At 34.0% G+C, this 17,444-nt stretch overlaps 2 protein-coding genes across 7 annotated transcripts; one reads left to right on the forward strand and one right to left on the reverse strand.

Annotated features, from left to right (window-relative positions):
• Positions 1 to 2,015: 2,015 nt before the first annotated feature.
• LOC127806170 (uncharacterized) lies at positions 2,016 to 8,653 on the forward strand. Of its 6 annotated transcripts, none has more exons than XM_052343275.1 (6): positions 2,016 to 2,333; positions 3,051 to 3,492; positions 3,910 to 4,325; positions 5,281 to 5,335; positions 5,460 to 5,552; positions 6,299 to 8,653. In XM_052343275.1, the coding sequence occupies exons 2-5, from the start codon at positions 3,091 to 3,093 to the stop codon at positions 5,532 to 5,534; spliced, it is 948 nt and encodes a 315-aa protein (XP_052199235.1). In that variant the 5' UTR covers positions 2,016 to 2,333; positions 3,051 to 3,090; the 3' UTR covers positions 5,535 to 5,552; positions 6,299 to 8,653. The 6 variants fall into 6 exon arrangements, 5 of the variants coding, with proteins under 5 accessions (XP_052199235.1, XP_052199234.1, XP_052199236.1 ...); XR_008024361.1 differs by having other exon boundaries at positions 2,018 to 2,333; positions 5,438 to 5,552; XM_052343274.1 differs by having other exon boundaries at positions 5,460 to 8,653.
• Positions 8,654 to 11,147: 2,494 nt separating this feature from the next.
• LOC127806171 (GTP-binding nuclear protein Ran1B) lies at positions 11,148 to 15,970 on the reverse strand. The gene is made up of 8 exons (XM_052343277.1): positions 15,811 to 15,970; positions 15,437 to 15,506; positions 14,807 to 14,863; positions 14,564 to 14,681; positions 12,263 to 12,352; positions 11,997 to 12,176; positions 11,837 to 11,914; positions 11,148 to 11,491 (listed from the first exon to the last, which is right to left on the reverse strand). Exons 1-8 carry the CDS (start codon positions 15,811 to 15,813, stop codon positions 11,422 to 11,424), a joined length of 666 nt encoding a protein of 221 aa, XP_052199237.1. The 5' UTR covers positions 15,814 to 15,970; the 3' UTR covers positions 11,148 to 11,421.
• Between the last annotated feature and the right edge of the window lie 1,474 nt (positions 15,971 to 17,444).

Raw genomic sequence — 17,444 nt, forward strand, 5'->3', positions numbered from 1 at the left:
ATAATGGTATCTTTGTGTGACCAATTACATTATTCACTTACAATAATAGCTTTGTTTGATCGATCACTCTATCCTTGTTTCTGAATAGGACACCCCACCTGCCTCTACATTCACAATGTTAAAAGAAGAAAGGTCCTGTGCCTTGCATTGGATTAATCCCAACATAATCCATTCCCTAATTTAGTACCCTCATAACCTTTCATTCTAGATATAGAATTTTCATAGTTGCTTGCAAACTCATACAATTAATAGTTCTTTTCTGTTACAACCATAGAAGAGAGGCTTATTATCGAAATATTGAGTTTTAACTTCTTTTAGTACTTATTTTTCGTAATTTAGAATAACAACTTTCTCAAATTGGCATGTTATAATACTTATTTTATATAAAAAGCTTTTCAAGACTAAAGTTCGGTATTGGTTATCCAATTTTGACTCGAATTAAATTTGGCTAAAAAAGTTATTGTAATTCACAATTAAAGCTCTAATTGAAGTATTTATACACTACCCATTTTGTATGAAATGCTTTATAAATATAGGCTAAAATTGGGTATCAGTTATGCAATTTTGGCTTGAGTTAAATTTAGCTAGAAATATTTTTGTAATTTATAATTAAAGCACAAATAATTAGTTGGTAACTAGTGATTTAAATTCAAGTTCTTTTCTTTCCCCTAAAGGCTTCCAACAAAAACCAACCATTTTTACCTTATTTGGTGTTCATTAGCAAACATATTTGGAAAGTATGGTCAAAATTATGAAGTCAAAGTCAAATAGGCTAATTGCTGATGGCTGGCAAACAAAATTCAAAACATTGTAACTGAGGAGGGTGGCTTGACCCAAAAGTCTTTAGATCATTAGACAGCTAAGTTAGTAATAATCATATATATTAATAAGAAAAGCATTCACCAAAGTGACTTGTAAATTCAGAAATGCAGTTGTTATGTCCTTTTTAATAATATTTCTTTATGTAAATCTTACAATCTGACATTCTTATTTGTTGATTAATCCACATTATTACATTCTAACATTCATATTAAATATAAGAACCAATTGACTAAATATTAAAAGTAGTGTTCATAATGAATGTTAAATATGCCTTTGTATAATACTATACATAAAATTGTGAAATCATCAAAATAGACTATTTCTTGAGGTCATAATCTAGTCTACATTAAGACTCGATATGCATAGATTTATATAAAACTACTCTAACAAACTTTAGAATACTTATGTTAACGAAAAAAAAAAAAACCCTAAATTGTTGAAAATAAACTTTTATTTGAAAATTTTCTTTATTTTTAACTTGCACGCATGTAGCACGATGAGCTCTCAATTTTTATTATTTTCATTAGTTGCTCATTTTCATTTTGCAAAAATTTTAAAAATTTCCAAAATTGAAAAATAATAAAATAGTACTTTCACAAACTATTTTCGATCGGTGACCTAATATTGTCGGAATATTATTAAAGTGGTCACTCATAATCTATAATAACCTTCGCTTGAGATTAAGTCAATGAACCACAAAAATTTTCTTGATATTGTTGAGAGTCGACTCTATAACTCATTGGTGAATTCTAACACTCTCATTAGTGATCAAAGATTTCGTTATTAATGGCGCATTCAATACATTTGTAAAGTGTGATATTATTAAGTCATATTAAACCTTACTATTATTTTTATTGGATGTCATAAATTTTAAGAATAACAAATAGTCTTCATTTTATTAGTACATTTTTTAGGATTACTATTTTTGCGTGATCTCCGATACTCATACTCTCGATTACATCCAGAGAGGTAAATTGTAGGTTTGATCTTTGGCCCTTGCATAGAGCAATGATCAAACTCTCAATCTATCGGATTGATATCGATATATTACTCATCTGACCATTTTTGATATTTATTTATTCTATAGAAAACAGAAAAAAAAAAGAAAAAAAAGCGCAATGAACACCCAAGAACACGATAAGGAATAGAGGTAAATCCTCGTAACCAAACAAAGCAATCCGGGGGCAGTTGGCGACTTGGCATACAATGCACACCATCATATTCCCTTCTGTTTATTAAAATTTGAAAACAAAAACAAAACCCTGTTTTTCATAAACAAAAACACATCAGCAGGGCGTGAAACAAAATCAAATTCCATTGAATTGAAATCTCTCTCTCTCTCTCTCTCTCTCTCTCTCTGTATCATCGATCCACCGATCGAAGCCGGAATCTCCAAGAACGGGTTGGTGCATCTCTTCGCCTATTTCTTCTTCCCGATCAATTTGTTTTCGCTTTTGATCCAAATTGCTTGGAGAAATCAATTTCCGTGGTTTCTAAAAGCAACTCCTCGAGTACGTCTTGGTTCTTCGTTGTTGACTTGTTGATACTGATATCTTCTGTTCTCTTGGTTTCTCTCGTAATAAATAATTTACATGCTGCTGCTGTGTTTTCTTCTTGTTTTGTTGTATTTGTTTTTATCTGTTTTAAGATCGTTGTACTCCTGTATGTGTTTCTTTGTATGCATGTTTGCAATAGAGCGATTAGAGAAGATAAGAGAGAAGCAGCGTTCGAATTTAGGACATAAACCTAACCCTAGAAACAAAAAATATGCAATCTGTATGTATATATAGCTATATATCACAATGATGTAGATAACTAGGTCATATTAATTGTACCGGCCTTCGTAAACACATATATGCTCGCTCGGTTTTAGAATTCAACTACATAAAAATATATTAGAATGTGAATATATGTCTATGCATATGTGGACATACCTCAAATATCTCAATATGTGAATGCTGCTGATTGTGGAAGTTCTTCAAACATGTATACTCTTTTGAGTCCTGAAGTGCAATCGGTGCATTCATGTATATGTATGCCTGTATACATGCATACACTATATATCTTTGCATATAGTTAGTTGCATTTGTTCTTCCTCGTTATTGCTTGATACTTGTTGATGGTTTTTTCTTGCATTTTGTTCCCAAATTTAAAAGTTATCTTTTTAGTTTTATGATCTCTTTTAGCTTTTGTTCTTTTGCTTACTTTATCTTGTGGTTGATCAATAGGTTTTCTGCATTGCATATTGGTGCTGAGAATATAGTGATCATGAGGTATAAAAAGGGGAGTATTGTGGAGGTCTTGGGCAAAAATGAGTTGCCATCAGGCTCATGGCGCTGTGCTGAGATAATCTATGGTAATGGACACAACTACACTGTTAAATACAATCTGGACTCTGGCAACACCAGCGAGGCAGTTGTTGAACGGGTATCTAGGAAGTCAATTAGGCCCTGTCCTCCTCCAGTGGAACTGTTGGAGGATTGGGTTCCTGGTGATATTTTGGAGGTGTATCACAATTTCTCTTGGAAAATGGGAATCGTGTCTAAGTTATTGGGGAGAAAATACTTTTTGGTTAGGTTAATTGGATCATCCCATGAGTTCAAAATCAGCAAACTTTACCTTCGGGTGCGACAATGTTGGCATGGTAACAAATGGATCGTGATTAGAAAGGTAGTTTTATCTGAATCTGTTTTATAATTAATATTACATAACCTTTCTATTTATTCATGCAAAATTTAGGAGTTCCTTTATTACATTCTCCTGATTCCAGACAGTTGTCCATGTAGCATTTTATAGCTGTTACTCTTACAACAATGTCACAAGCCTTAATCCTACTAGGTGTAGTTGATTGATAATTCTTATCAAGATGTGATATTTGATAGATGAGTAATTAAATTCATGTTTATTATATCTATAGTCATCAGTATCTATATTAAGTCATTTGGTTTGAAGTTTCTTCAGCAATATTGATCATCTTATAATTTCAAGTTGTCATACAATCAAAACCATGTAAGATGAAGTTTTGACGCATCAACTCTATACTAATTTAGTATTTTCCTTTTCTTTTTCATCTTTTTGTGCAAACAGAGCTTTCATAAATCTGAAGATGGAAGCAAATACAATCAAATGGTGAGTCCTCAAGCTAAGAAAAAAGATAGGAGGATGAATTTGCTTGCAAAAGATGAACTTCCTGCTAGGAGCAAGAACTTTGAGGAATCATATATCATTCCTTCTAGGACTCTGAAGAGAGCACTTCCTAATGGCAATTTTCAAGTTGAGGCACCTGTGAAATTTAGAGCGATTGAGAAAGAAGACAGGCACCGTCGTTTTCTTGCTGAAAATCAAACCCCTTTACCTGTAAAGGTAGACACCGTTGCTTCCTTGCGAGTCATGAAGGGTGAAAAACACATACATGCTTCTATTAACCACAGAACAGCTCACTTAACTGAAGTGGATGAGAGGGAGAAATCAAGTGGAGCTCTTGGGTTTTCGCATGCAATTAGGTTAGGACCTAATGATGCAGATAATACTATATCGTCTGTGGCTAGTTGTAGTGTTATTAGCAATCATTCTCTTAAGCTGGACTGTAATTTTCTTAGGTTCCCTGTTGAAGGTACTGATGGTAACTCTAGTGATGCGGAGTCTGTTTTTCATTGGGGTTTGGAGGAAGGGAATTTTTCTCTTCCAACTCAAGAGGAATTGGCAGCAGAAATTCATAGGTTAGAGTTGCATGCCTACCGTTGCACCATGGAGGCATTGCATGCATTGGGACCCTTAAGTTGGGAACAAGAAACATTGGTGACAGATCTGCGCCTTGTGCTCCATATATCAAATGATGAACATTTGATGGAGCTAAGGAGCTTAATTTCTACTACTACCAGCATGCCTCTTAGTTGACAGGAAATAATTCCCTTCTCCTCGACACATTCTCTCCCTCTTCTTCCGTTTTTTAGATAGAAATTTTTTTATCTTTGGTATTAGTGTCATTGTATGCAGAAGCAGGATGACCTGATTTTTTTTTGGTGGCTTTTACTTTGTTCATAAAAGTCTGTACTGCTCTAGTTCGAAAAGCTTGTAACACAAAATTCTATATTGCAGTGGACATTTCTGAGCTTATCATGTGTATACTTCAAAAGATGACGTATTGCTAACTACATGACATGAATTGACTCCGATGTGATTAACTATTTTTGTGATGTTATGGTATGGCCAATTTATGCTTATGATTTTCTCTTTATTTGTAATTAAGCTTGTGGCATTTGTTTTTTCTTATTATTTCTAAGTGATGTTTTTAGCAATCCTCACCATTTGGCTTCCTGGTTCTTAAGAACACACCAATACACTCCATTTTGATACAAGTATTTTGTGGGGTTCATTTGAAATATCTGAATATATTCATACCATTTGGCAGTGTAAGCAGTTTTAGGACAGTATTGATACTTCCCCTGCATTTTCCAGGACTGAAGTAGGAGGCTGTACTCCTTGCTTCCAAATCTCTAGAGATGATCCTGGGGTTTGCCACTTTCTCTCAGTGTACTCAGTAGTTTCTTGGCATCACTTTAGCTACAAATTATATGAGATTATGATGAGCCATTGGTAAATTTAATACATTTAGGTGCTTCATTCCTTGTTCATAGGGCACCTTTGAGCCCTGGATGTGTTCTTCCAAAGGATGTAGAACTGGAATTATGTGGCTGCAAGGGATTCCCTGATATGTGGCTGCTTGGAAGGTTTTAGTTTGGACCTTTATTTCAACTCATCTATATACTTTTATCTTGTTCTTCTACCTGTTTATTTTCATTTGTTGAGTTGTTGTGGATATTATAACTTCTATAACCTATGAATATTGTTTTGATATATTGGATGACCATCTAATGATGATGACGGGCATCTATATATATATATATACATATATTTTTTTTGTTTTTCAGAAATTTGACTGTAATATTGTGAAAACATGCATATATCATTTTTTGACAAGTCAAGAAGCAACATGCTTATCTAAAAAGAAGGCTAGTAAAAAAAAATCTTTCCTGCTAGCAATGGTAGAATTTTGATGCGCCAAGTATAGGATTGCAGTCTCAAGTTTGAAAGCGAGAAGCAAGATTAGATCTAAAACTAGACTTAACCTTCATTAACTGGGGCCAACATTAGACTGTTCTTTTTGGTATTTTATAATCTCTATGATGAATTTTGCTCCAAGGTTTGGAGGGAGGAGCTTGATGAATTGAAATTTGGTGCCTTTTCAAAGAATGAGCTAGTTATCTGTTCCAAAGATTTGGTACAGTAATATCCTTGTTCTTGCTATCACCATTTACTTGTGTGACCACATTGCTGGGATCCCTTAGATTGCAAATATGCACAAAGATCAACCTTCATTCCATTACATCTAGGTACTATTAGAATATCCATTTCCACTTCTTGCTTTATTATGATGGATATTGATGGTGCTTTCTAATTTTGAGTTGTTTAGCAGTTATGTTTCAAATGTGTTGATCAATTTGAGAAGCCATGTTGCATAGCACTGTGGACAAAAATGGAAAGAGCTGACAAAAAATGAACACGCTAAAGATGACAAATTCTTGAAAAAGTTCTAGACTTGCACAATGCGAAGGCATCGCAATTCATGACAGGTACATGAATATGAAAGCAAATTTATATGCTTCTCTATTTATGCTTGAGTTTATAGTGGTAGTATAACTCTAAAGAAGCAAAAAGAAAGAAACTTTTTGTAGAAAGCCTAAATTTCTCCATTATCAGAAAGAATTGTTTTTATTTTATGTATCCAGTGTTGGACAATTAGAGAGTGAACCTTAGTAGCAATGGTAAAGTTGCTCCTTTGTGACTAGAAGATCATGGGTTTCTAGATTGTAGAAACAGCCTTTTTGCAAAACAAAGGTAACTTGAGTACAAAGATGATCTTTTCCCATTCCTCACGAATTGGAGAGCCCTTGTGTTCTGTGGGCCTATCATAGTAGTGTTGGTGTCAAATATCAGCTGATTTCTGTTTGGCAGTTTTTGTACTTCTTGGTGACAAGGAAATACACATTATTGTTATTTAATGTTTTTTACCAACACAACTGATATGAGAGTGTTGTTGTAGATATGCTATCATAAAAATAAAAAAGAAGGTTGAAGCAGAAATGAAATTATCTATAAGATAAGATGTGTGAAATTTCATTAAGATTGTTCAAATATGTGAAAGAAGATTATGGATGCACCTAAAACAACAGTGGAGGAAATGATAGAAATTAAGTTTGAAAAAAAGAGGTAAACAAACACCAAAACGTTTAGACATGATGTAAGATTTAGTAGCCTTACAAAAGATACAATTATATATAGGGATGCACAAGAGCTAGAATTCATATAGTCAACTCATCTAGCGAGAACACTTGTAATGATGATGGTTATTTAATGTTTTTTTCGCATTAGTCAATAGTGTCGTGGACTCATTTGTGCCATTTGGATAGCTTTTCTATGAGTGCTGATCATTTGTTTAAGCTGAAAGTCCTTCTTAACTTTTATCCATATGCATCAGAAATGGTGCAGATTTCTTTTTATGGTCAGTAGAGTTCAATATTCGTCATGGTTAAACATCTTCTTTGATGTTCCAACGTGTCTCATCCTTCTTTTTCACTTTAGTTTATGGGTCTGAATCTTGTAATCTTGATCCTTGTTCAACCTACCTAAGATGCTATGGTGTAAGTTTTATTAGTAAGCATGGTTTAACTGGATAATTTTATGATAATGATTGATGGGTGAGATTTTATGCTGAGAAACCAATTCTTTTGTACATGTTCTTTTTGAAATAATATGATATATGTTGATAGAGCAGAATGAGAAAAGGGCTGTTTGAGAAGCACTTCATCTCCCCAATATTCAGCAAAACAACTGTCAAAAATGGTCAGGATCTCTCACCATCTGCATGTTTTTCTCTAGCCTATATCTAAGGCGGGTCACATTGGTATGCACTGATGGTAAAACATGGCATTATTTCCCCTACGCTGTATCACTTTTTTGCATTTCCTTGTGATGGTGCTTTTGTAAGACACAGTGATTTCTTGTATTTCTGCTGCTCCGAGCATTATCAGTCTGGGTAAACTTCAACAATAATAATATATGAAGTCTTAATTTCACTATGTGGAGACAATTTTTTATCTATAACCTTATATTATATAAGACTCTTATAACTCATATTATAATTAAGGAGTTCCTCGGGAAATTTTGTTAAGCCTTTCTACCCATTTTACCCGAAAAAACCAAAAATTTTCATCGCAAGAGTTATGAACTCCACTTCCTAGGCTCTCAGACATCTGTTACTAAAATTATTGCCAGCAGTGACATCAGACTTTTTGTTTCCCAATACAGCAGGTCTGTGATTGTCTCTGCTCTGATGGTGTAGTTTTTAAATGTCAGGTTTCCAGTTCAGTGAATTAGAAAATGTTATTGATCATGCGAAAGGAAGCCTATCTACTTTTTTACCCTTGTATCATAATATTGCCCACGTGACAGTGTTCATTTGGTTCTTTCCGTACAAATACGATTATTGCCATACACTCGCAGAGCAGCGAGCCATGCATGCATCTAGACCGCCCTTTTTTCCCTTTAGTATTATGCTATAATGTGTAAAAACGTGGTGTGTGAGAATCAAGAATTCTGTTACAGAGAGAGGGTGAGTAGAAATTCGGTAATTTCCAAGTGTTAACTTCATATTTTTGGGACAAGAAGTTGCCCATTATTCTTGAAAATTGAAGCTTTGAATCCTGATGCAGAATATGATAGAATTTACTAACGGCTCTTTCGCTTACAGCATTGAATTCTAGAATCAGAAGTATAGCATCTGATCAGACAACGCATACGCTACACGTCTTGTCTTGTCTTCTGCAGGATCAGTTCGTTTTCATATTATCATACCAAACAAGTTTGTTATGATGAGAAAGCACGATGATGCTATTTTAACAGCACATACAACTGTCAGGGTAAAGAAGTGCATGCCGCTTTAGCAGTGGCTGGTGGTTTTTAGACGTGAGCTTGCATTTTCGTTTTTTTTGCTAAGAATTAGCTTCCATTTTTATTTTGTAATTTCCTTTATGTTCAAACACCCCCCAAAGAAAAAGAAAAGAAAAGAAAAAAATGAAAAAAATTGGAGATCTAAATTATGCTATAATCCAATACTACAATAAAAATCACGAGCCTTAATCCCTTCAATGAATGTCAGCTCTAAGAATTTTTTAACAAGTTTTCTTCAATCTTTTCCTCTTTTTTTTTTTTTTCCAAAATATTTCCTCTATTTATTAAAGTTCTAAGATACAGTCGATTCTTGAATATTCATCAACGATTGCCTATTGTCCTATTGTTCTTTCTCAGCTAAACTTAGATGTGTTGTTTTCAGCAAATGCAGGACTGCTTTTGGCCAGTTCCCAAATGTGATTGCTGCCTTCCAAGGTTAGCCTACCTAGGCTCATGAGATTAGTCAGTTTTACTAATTTCTGGTTCCACTTTAAGCTAAAGTTGAATGCTTATCAGAAGTTAATTTCAAATTCTTAAGATAATAGTCCTAGTGCTAACCTTTTAATGAATCATTCGTGGGATGACAATAGCTCCCATTTTTTTTATTTAAAGTTAAAATAACTATGAAAAAGTTATATTTTTAAGTAGAGATAAAATTTGTTTAAACATTTACTAAATAAATCCTAAATACTCATTTAAAATTAAAATAAATTTAAAATTTTATAATTAAAAAATAGAAACATAAAGACATGTTTTGAACATTTATTAAATGAGAGATTTACTACTAATTTGCTATCTCTATAATTGTGTCTCAAAACAGAAATAATTAATGAAAAAAAAAAAACAGAGGTTGCATTTCAGACATTTAGTTATGGAGCTAGTGGCTAGTCGTGCATCTTAAACAAATATTTAGTCTCATTTTGATGGCTTGAGCATTGAACAAGGATTCTACACCTCTGTTGAAGTGCTCCATAATAGTCTTTCCATTAGATATTCATAGATTCAGAGACTATGCAAGGGGAAAATTCACTCAAATAGATGAAAACGCTCGAGAGTATGCATTTTCTTGTCCAAATTAGTTTTGAAGATTCAGCACGTAAAAGACAACTGCATCATGTAAATTCTCACCACAGTGGGCATGAGAGAATCTAAAGGCGCGTAAGCAAACCATGGAAAAAGCAGATCAAGGCTAAACAGCATTTGCTGGCTAAACAGCTGTGGGGAAACGAGTAGGCAGTAAATCAGCAAATAATATATTAAGGCTTGTAACGATCTTCAGGATTAATATAATGCAAACAACAGCTAAGTGGATTTGCTAGGATGACTCACAGTGATAATGCGCACACAAACAATAAGCAGATCAATAGCAGATCACTTGAAAACCTGTTGTGCAGAATTAATTAACATTTCAGTCAAACAAAAAGATATGAGAGGCCACAAGTTCTCGTTTGGTAAGCAAATCACAAACGGTTTTTTGAGAATTAAACTCTTACTAAACCACGACGAATTGCCAGCTTGACCCAGGGGTTTGGATAAAATCCAAATTAAAAAAGAGCCGAATGATTGACCAAACTGATAAGATAATGTCACGACCCCAAACATTAGGATTTTCTTATTTTTATTTTTAGTTGTTATATATATTTATTTAGTAATTATTTATAGTTATATTCTAGATATTATTGAGTGTTGAAAAGGTAGTGGAGTGATTTAGAAATAATTACTGGTTGTGGAGGATATGATAACTATCTTATAGAATTTGGAATAACTTATATATAAAACTATACCTTCAATGCCGTGACATCATGGTTTGAATTATCAAAAAATATAAAATAAATTCTTTCTATTTTTTCTGAAGTTCAGTATATTCTCTCTCCTATTTCTCTTGAATTTCCCTTCTCCCTAATTTCAATTTGTTCTCCCTACAATTCTTGCTATTTCTCCCTCAATTTTCAGTTTTATCTTCTAAGCAAGCTTCAATTAAGACTAAAATTCTTGTGGAAAGATTCAGGAGTGGCGTCTTGAAAGGAAGCTCTAAAAACAAATATTATTTTCGAAGGTGGGTACCTATTTGAGCCACATTTTCTTCAAGGCTTGACAAGTAAGAATAGGCATTAAAAAAAACAAAAGCAACAGAATTGAATATCCCTCGTTTTGAGATAGTCTGATGTAGCATCACAATACAACCGTAAAGCCATCAATTGAAGAATAACAATTTTCTGACTTACGAGGTTTTAATGGATTGTCGGATCAACTTATTCAACATAACGCAGCCAATTCATGAGAGAGAGAGAGAGAGAGAGAGAGAGAGAGAGATGGGCTGCAACCATGGCTATCAGCTCAATAAAGGAGGGTAAAATTGTATAAGGCTCAAGTGAATCAAGAGATTCATTCAGCAGCCAAAGATTTCTACCACGAGGACATAAGCGTCAACCTGAGTAAATAACACAGCCAGGACTGTCTTACTATGGAAATGACATTCACATTCAACAGTGAAATGCTGACAATTTGGGGAGAACTCAGCACCCAATAAAAAGGAGCATAGGAAAGGATATAGCAACAGATAAGAGCCTCCCCATCATTCCAAGCACTTCACTCAAATGCATCATCATCATCATCAGGAAGCGGCTGACTAGCTGCTGCAGCAAGCTCAGCTTCGTGCCTGTAAGAGTACCAAAGAGGTAAGGAACGCCACATATTGATCACACAGTTTCAATGCAATCTTTGATTCTCCTAGATCATTAATGGCCAATCTCACAGGGTCACCGAACTATGACTCGGAAATCATCTTCACTGACCAGGTTCGAGAAAGCTTTCTAAACACTAATTTATCATCTTTTAGTGTTGGATTAGCAACCTGAGATCACCTAAGTAGAAAAAACTTAAACAGATGTGTCCCAAGTAAGACTTTTGTTATGGTAGGTTGATCCTATTAGTACTCAGATATTATCAATAAAAATTTAACGGGCAAAAAAGCAAAAGCAGATTCTCCAATAATAAGTCTTACTGTTGCTGTGCAGCCAAGTCGATATTAACTTCTGGAGGAGCAAGTGCAGGAGACTCCACAAAATGGAGATTGGGGTCCCTAACATCAGAAAAGCAATCATTTTCAGCACAGGCCATGGTATCTACAAACATATATAGGAAAAACGTGCTACTTCCATTACCCGGCAAGCTTCCTAGCAAGGTACAAGAAAGGTTTTTCAAAGTTGTAGTTGCTCTTTGCAGAGATTTCATAGTATTGCAAGTTCTTCTTCCTGTGGAAAGTAACCTGCTTTGCCTTGACCTGCCTGTTCTTCACATCAACTTTGTTTCCACACAGAACTATGGGTATATTCTCACAGACCCTGCATTTGCCACAAATGGTAAAGTTAATACTTGGATAAACTAAGGAGCCATAGTATAACAAGCTACACATATTTTTCTAACATACCTGCATAAATCTCGATGCCATGTAGGAACATTCTTGTAGGTCAGCCGAGCAGTAACATCAAACATAATGATTGCACATTGCCCATGAATGCTGTAAATAGATGCAGAAGATTTTAGCATGAATGCACAATTTTTTTTTTCAATAAATAATGGTGTGTAATACAAAACCTCCATAAAGGGGTGAACCCTATATAAAAGAAAGACAGCAAACCAGAATATCATTCTATTCACAACCAGGAGCTAGAAGAGGATGAGCAAACAAGACATTCCACAAAGGTTCTACAGCTAGTGGCTTAAATGGCAATAAGCACCAAACCAATCTAAAAGCATTCAGACTATTGCCAAGGACCTAAAATATAAACAAAGTTAACAAGTCATTTTGAGAGACTATGCAGCAGAGTAAACCCACCATAAAATTTCTTGCAAAAGATCTTCTACAAGTAATCCAATCTTAACAGATTGAGAAAGCCCATAAAACCATTCATGGAAATAGTTTCCAAATCAAACTATGAACTGGGCTTTCAATCTTCTTGTCACTTGCAGACAATAAGACTGTCAGCTAGGGAACTGTAACACCAGCAGCCTTCGAAGGTAGATAAATCCAACAGAGAGCACAATTCCTCTTAAAACCTAATTAGCACAATCCCAATCTCATTGTACCATTTTCATGGAACCGAGCCGGATGGCACAAGGGACTGTACTTCAATAGGGCATTAGTGGGATCTGTGTAGGTTTGTATAATCATAGGTCCTAGATCTAGATCATCACCCTACACGATTCTAATTAAGTTGCATTTTGGGATAAAATGAGGCCTATTTACTATCTGTTTTTGGCCTATTTACTAAAGCTCCTACAAGTCTACAACAATAACAATTTAGGATTGTTGAGTAGTGAAAAAAGCAGTTTTGTTTTCTTAAAAAAATATAAAATAGATAACTGAGAAACTGAAGAAAAAAAAAAAAAACAAGACTAGAGGGCAGATCAATTAGTCATTGATCCAGTTGGTTTTGTTTTTGAATTTATTTTTAAGTTTGTCATTTTTTTAGGAATTATTTGTATATTAGGTTGATTAGTCAATTACAAACACATTCCAGTTATATCATCATCGCAAGACCTTAGCCCTAATTATAGTCATCATCAAGACCTTAGTGTTATGGACCTTAATTGAAACCATCATTGTAATCAGTTGATAGTTTCAATGATAGCTTCAATTCACGTGGACCATCAAGATAGCAATAATATAGTTGAGCAATTTTTCACTTCGCAGAACCTTCCACTTTTCCATTAGTGAATAAATTTACTCATCAAAACAATTATTTGAATTGTTTATCAAAATGAGCGTGAGGCTTAGTGGTGGCAATAAGGTTGTTCCTTTGTGATTGAAAGGTGACGAGTTTGAGCTGCAAAAACAGCCTCATTGCAAAGGAAAGGTAAGCTTGCTGACAAAAAATTACCCTTATCCAATCCTCATAAACGGAGAGTCTCATGCATTGGAAACACCTTTTTTAAAATTGTTTATCCAACTAAAAATGAGCCTTGATAATAACAATAGGGTTGTTCCTTTGTGATGGAAAGGTTACAGGTTTGAGTTGTGGGAATTGCCTCTTTGCATTGCAAGGGTAAAGTTACGAACAAAATGACACACCCCGACCCTGGAAAATGAGGAACCTTGTGATAACATTCCTCACAAATGTGATCGAAAGGTTACAAATTCACGATGTGGAAAGTCTCAAGAAGGGATCCAATGTAAAATTTAGCCACATCATTCTTGTTAATGGATCTGGATTGTCAATGTGACTTTGAAAAGTCAATTGACGTTATGAATGTCGTGCCATCGACCCTAAGTTAGGATAAGGTGTAGTTAAGGATGATGATTGATGATTTATCACTCTATGTAAATCATAAATCAAACTCTGATACCCTCAACCCTCTAATCTCAAAAGACGGTTGAAAGTTGAAACCCATAACTACTTGGAGTCTTGGACCAATTAGCAGCCTAAATTGCAAGTTTTGTCCAACACTCGCAAACTGGCATTCAAATATGCAATTCTGATTTTAGGAAAAGTTTATGAAAATTAATCCATACTCTCCAACCTATCTTCAGTCGAATTTCTATCAAGGCCCAAAATAGATTGAGAATCTTAGTAAAATATGAAGTATAAAGCATTATTATAAAATGTTGTCCAGAACTTTCATACAAATTGTGGAATGCAAATGAAGTAAAACATATCTGTAGGTCACAGTCAAGTAAAACAAAGCATTGTCAACATTCATAAATAGTAACTGATTCCAAAAACCTTACTAGTAACCATCTCGAAGACCACCAAATTTCTCTTGGCCAGCAGTATCCCAGCAATAAAATCGGATTTTCCCACAGTTTGTGAAGAAATCCAACGGATGAACTTCCACACCAATGGTAGCTATTGAAACAAAAGAATTGACATATCAAATTAATATCCATTCATGCCTGGTAGAATAAATCTACATATACAAGTGATCCAACAATGAAACCCCAAGAAAGATTTGGCTTCTATTACACACTCACGTTCATACTTCTTTTCAAATTCCCCCGTGAGATGCCTCTTCACAAAAGTTGTTTTCCCTGCATCATTCAAAAACATTCAGCATCCAAAGCTGTACGCATCAAAGAATTCATTTATTGAAAAACTAAATCGTATGCTGATCAGTGATGTTCACTAGAATAGTTAAAAGCTTTGATTGAAAAAATATGAACGAGAGCAGTTCCATTTCTCAGAAATTATCGGTTCTGTTAATGGCAAATGGTCTGGCTAACTTTTTCTAGGAAAAACTTTATTAATTGCCTCATCTCAGTTAACAATTCTAAATTGCTTTCCAAACACTTGTCAACACAGGCCCTAAGAATCTTCTGTCCTAGTCTAGTGGCAACACTTGTCAACGATGTCTTGGTCTAGTGGCAACACAGGCCCTAAGAATCTTCTGTCCTGGGAATCCTGCCGTATTGCAGGGATTTTTCCAACTTCAAGTTGGTAATTCGTAATTAGATGGTTTATTTGGTTGTATTATAGTGAATTATTTACAAACGCTTGTCAAAAGAAATAACGATTTCATGCCAAGAGATTCTTGATAAAACGTATGCGAAATAGTCGGTAGAGGAAGTAGATAAAAAAGGAAAAAGAAAAAAATATTAAATTACCAGTTCCACCATCGCCGACAATGACGAGCTTGAAGTTAGGGTAATCAACAACCTGCTGGTTCGGCAAAGCCTGCAAAAGCGCGCACACACGAAAATAAAACATCAAACTCAGCCCCACAAATGTCACCGAGCCCTAGAGCTCCATTCTTAACATGCAAAAACTCTTCAAATGAACAAAAATACTAAAAGAGGATAAAATTTTCCCCTAGACAACGAACGTAACAGGTCGCGATCCATATAGAGCACATATAGAGCAGGAACTGAGTTACGAAAGCCCTAGAACCGAACTGAAAGGGGGCACGAAATCGGCCAGATCGGAGCATGAAAACTGCGAGCAGAAAGAATAACCAGAGAGATTGGGGGAGAAGTCGTACCATTTGATTCGATTTTCCCGATTCTGAAACTGCAACTTGAAAGCGGCTTCCAGAAATGAGAATGAAAACAGATACAGCACAAAGGAGGCGGCGAGGTGAAGAATATTACATATTATAGACACGTATATATAGTGTGGAGAGAGAGAGAGAGAGAGAGAGAGAGAGGGGGGGGGGGGGGGGTGGGGGGGGGGGGGGTGGGGGGGGGAGCGGGGACGGCTTTAAATTGACGCGACTCCACTTTCTCTATTCCTAATTGCACTTCCACCCTCGCACTAAGCGAAAATTTCACCTAAAACACCCCTGTCGCGTTAAGAAAAAGCAAATATTATAATTAATCTAATGTCTCTCGTTTATATAGTTTTTTTTTTTAATATGATATGGTATAGATAACGATTCTATTTATTATTGATCATGATAAAAATTTAAAATAATAATTTTTAATAATTAAGATAATGAATATTGACATTTTAACCTTCGCATACCAAACACCATTTTTTTGAATTATTGAGAGCCCCAAACATATTAAGCCATATACTTATTTTTGTTAAACTTTAAAATAATTATTAGCATTACCTTATTTCAAAAATTATAATTACTTTTAGATCAAATATATATTTTTATTCTTATACTTTCACGTTTTATTACTTGAACTTTTCGTTGTTTCAATTACACCTCTAAATTTGTATTTTTGAATTAATTTAATCTTATATTTTAATTTTTTTTTTGTGATAACTTAAACTTTTTATTGTTTCGATTATATTCTTAGACCTAAATTTTCGAATCAATTTAAATCTTTTAGTTTGATATGAATAGAGTGTGACGTGTATTTTATCATCTTACTTTATTTATTTTTTTTACATATGAAAGTACAAGAATTAAATTAATTAAAAAATATAAATGTATTAGCATAATTAAAACATGAAAAGTTTGTGTTGTCACACAAAAAAAAATCAGAATATAGTGATTAAATTGACTTAAAAATTAAATTTAATTATATAATCAAAATAATAAAAAAATTAATAATTATATAAAAATATATAAAAATACAAGAACAAAAATATAGATTTAACCATTATTTTTATATAACTAATTATTTTGAAACTTAATTAGCCCCGTTTCAATAGTTAATTGTTGAACTTTTCCTTTTTGGGGATTTAACACCTTTTTGGTTATGATATAGAGAAAATAAAAGAATAGAATATTGGTGTAAAAACTGATCAAAATTAAGTTATCTTCAATTAATCAATTTAATGCTTGGACTTTGAGACACGTAGTGTTATTCAAGTGGAACCACTCACTTAGGTACTAATTTACAAATTTATATATTAGATGTAGGATAAACTTCTCCCAAATTACATTTGAGGTTTTATAAAAAAATACATCCACCACCCTTGTGCCATAAAAAAATGATGGCAACTTTTCTTAAATTTCATTACCCCGTATAGTTTCCTCATATCATTTGAAAATGGGCTATTAGTATGAAAATTTTAAATATTTTTTATAATTTTATCTAAAAATTTTAATTTTAGCAATAAATTCTGATTTGATTAATTGATTACAATTTTATTCACAATCTCGAATCTAATTCGTTGGCGTCCAAAACCCTATGGCATGGCATAACACCTCGTATTTTA

This window comes from Diospyros lotus, chromosome 7 (assembly GCF_014633365.1).
Source record: "Diospyros lotus cultivar Yz01 chromosome 7, ASM1463336v1, whole genome shotgun sequence".
Classification (NCBI taxonomy): Eukaryota; Viridiplantae; Streptophyta; class Magnoliopsida; order Ericales; family Ebenaceae; genus Diospyros; species Diospyros lotus.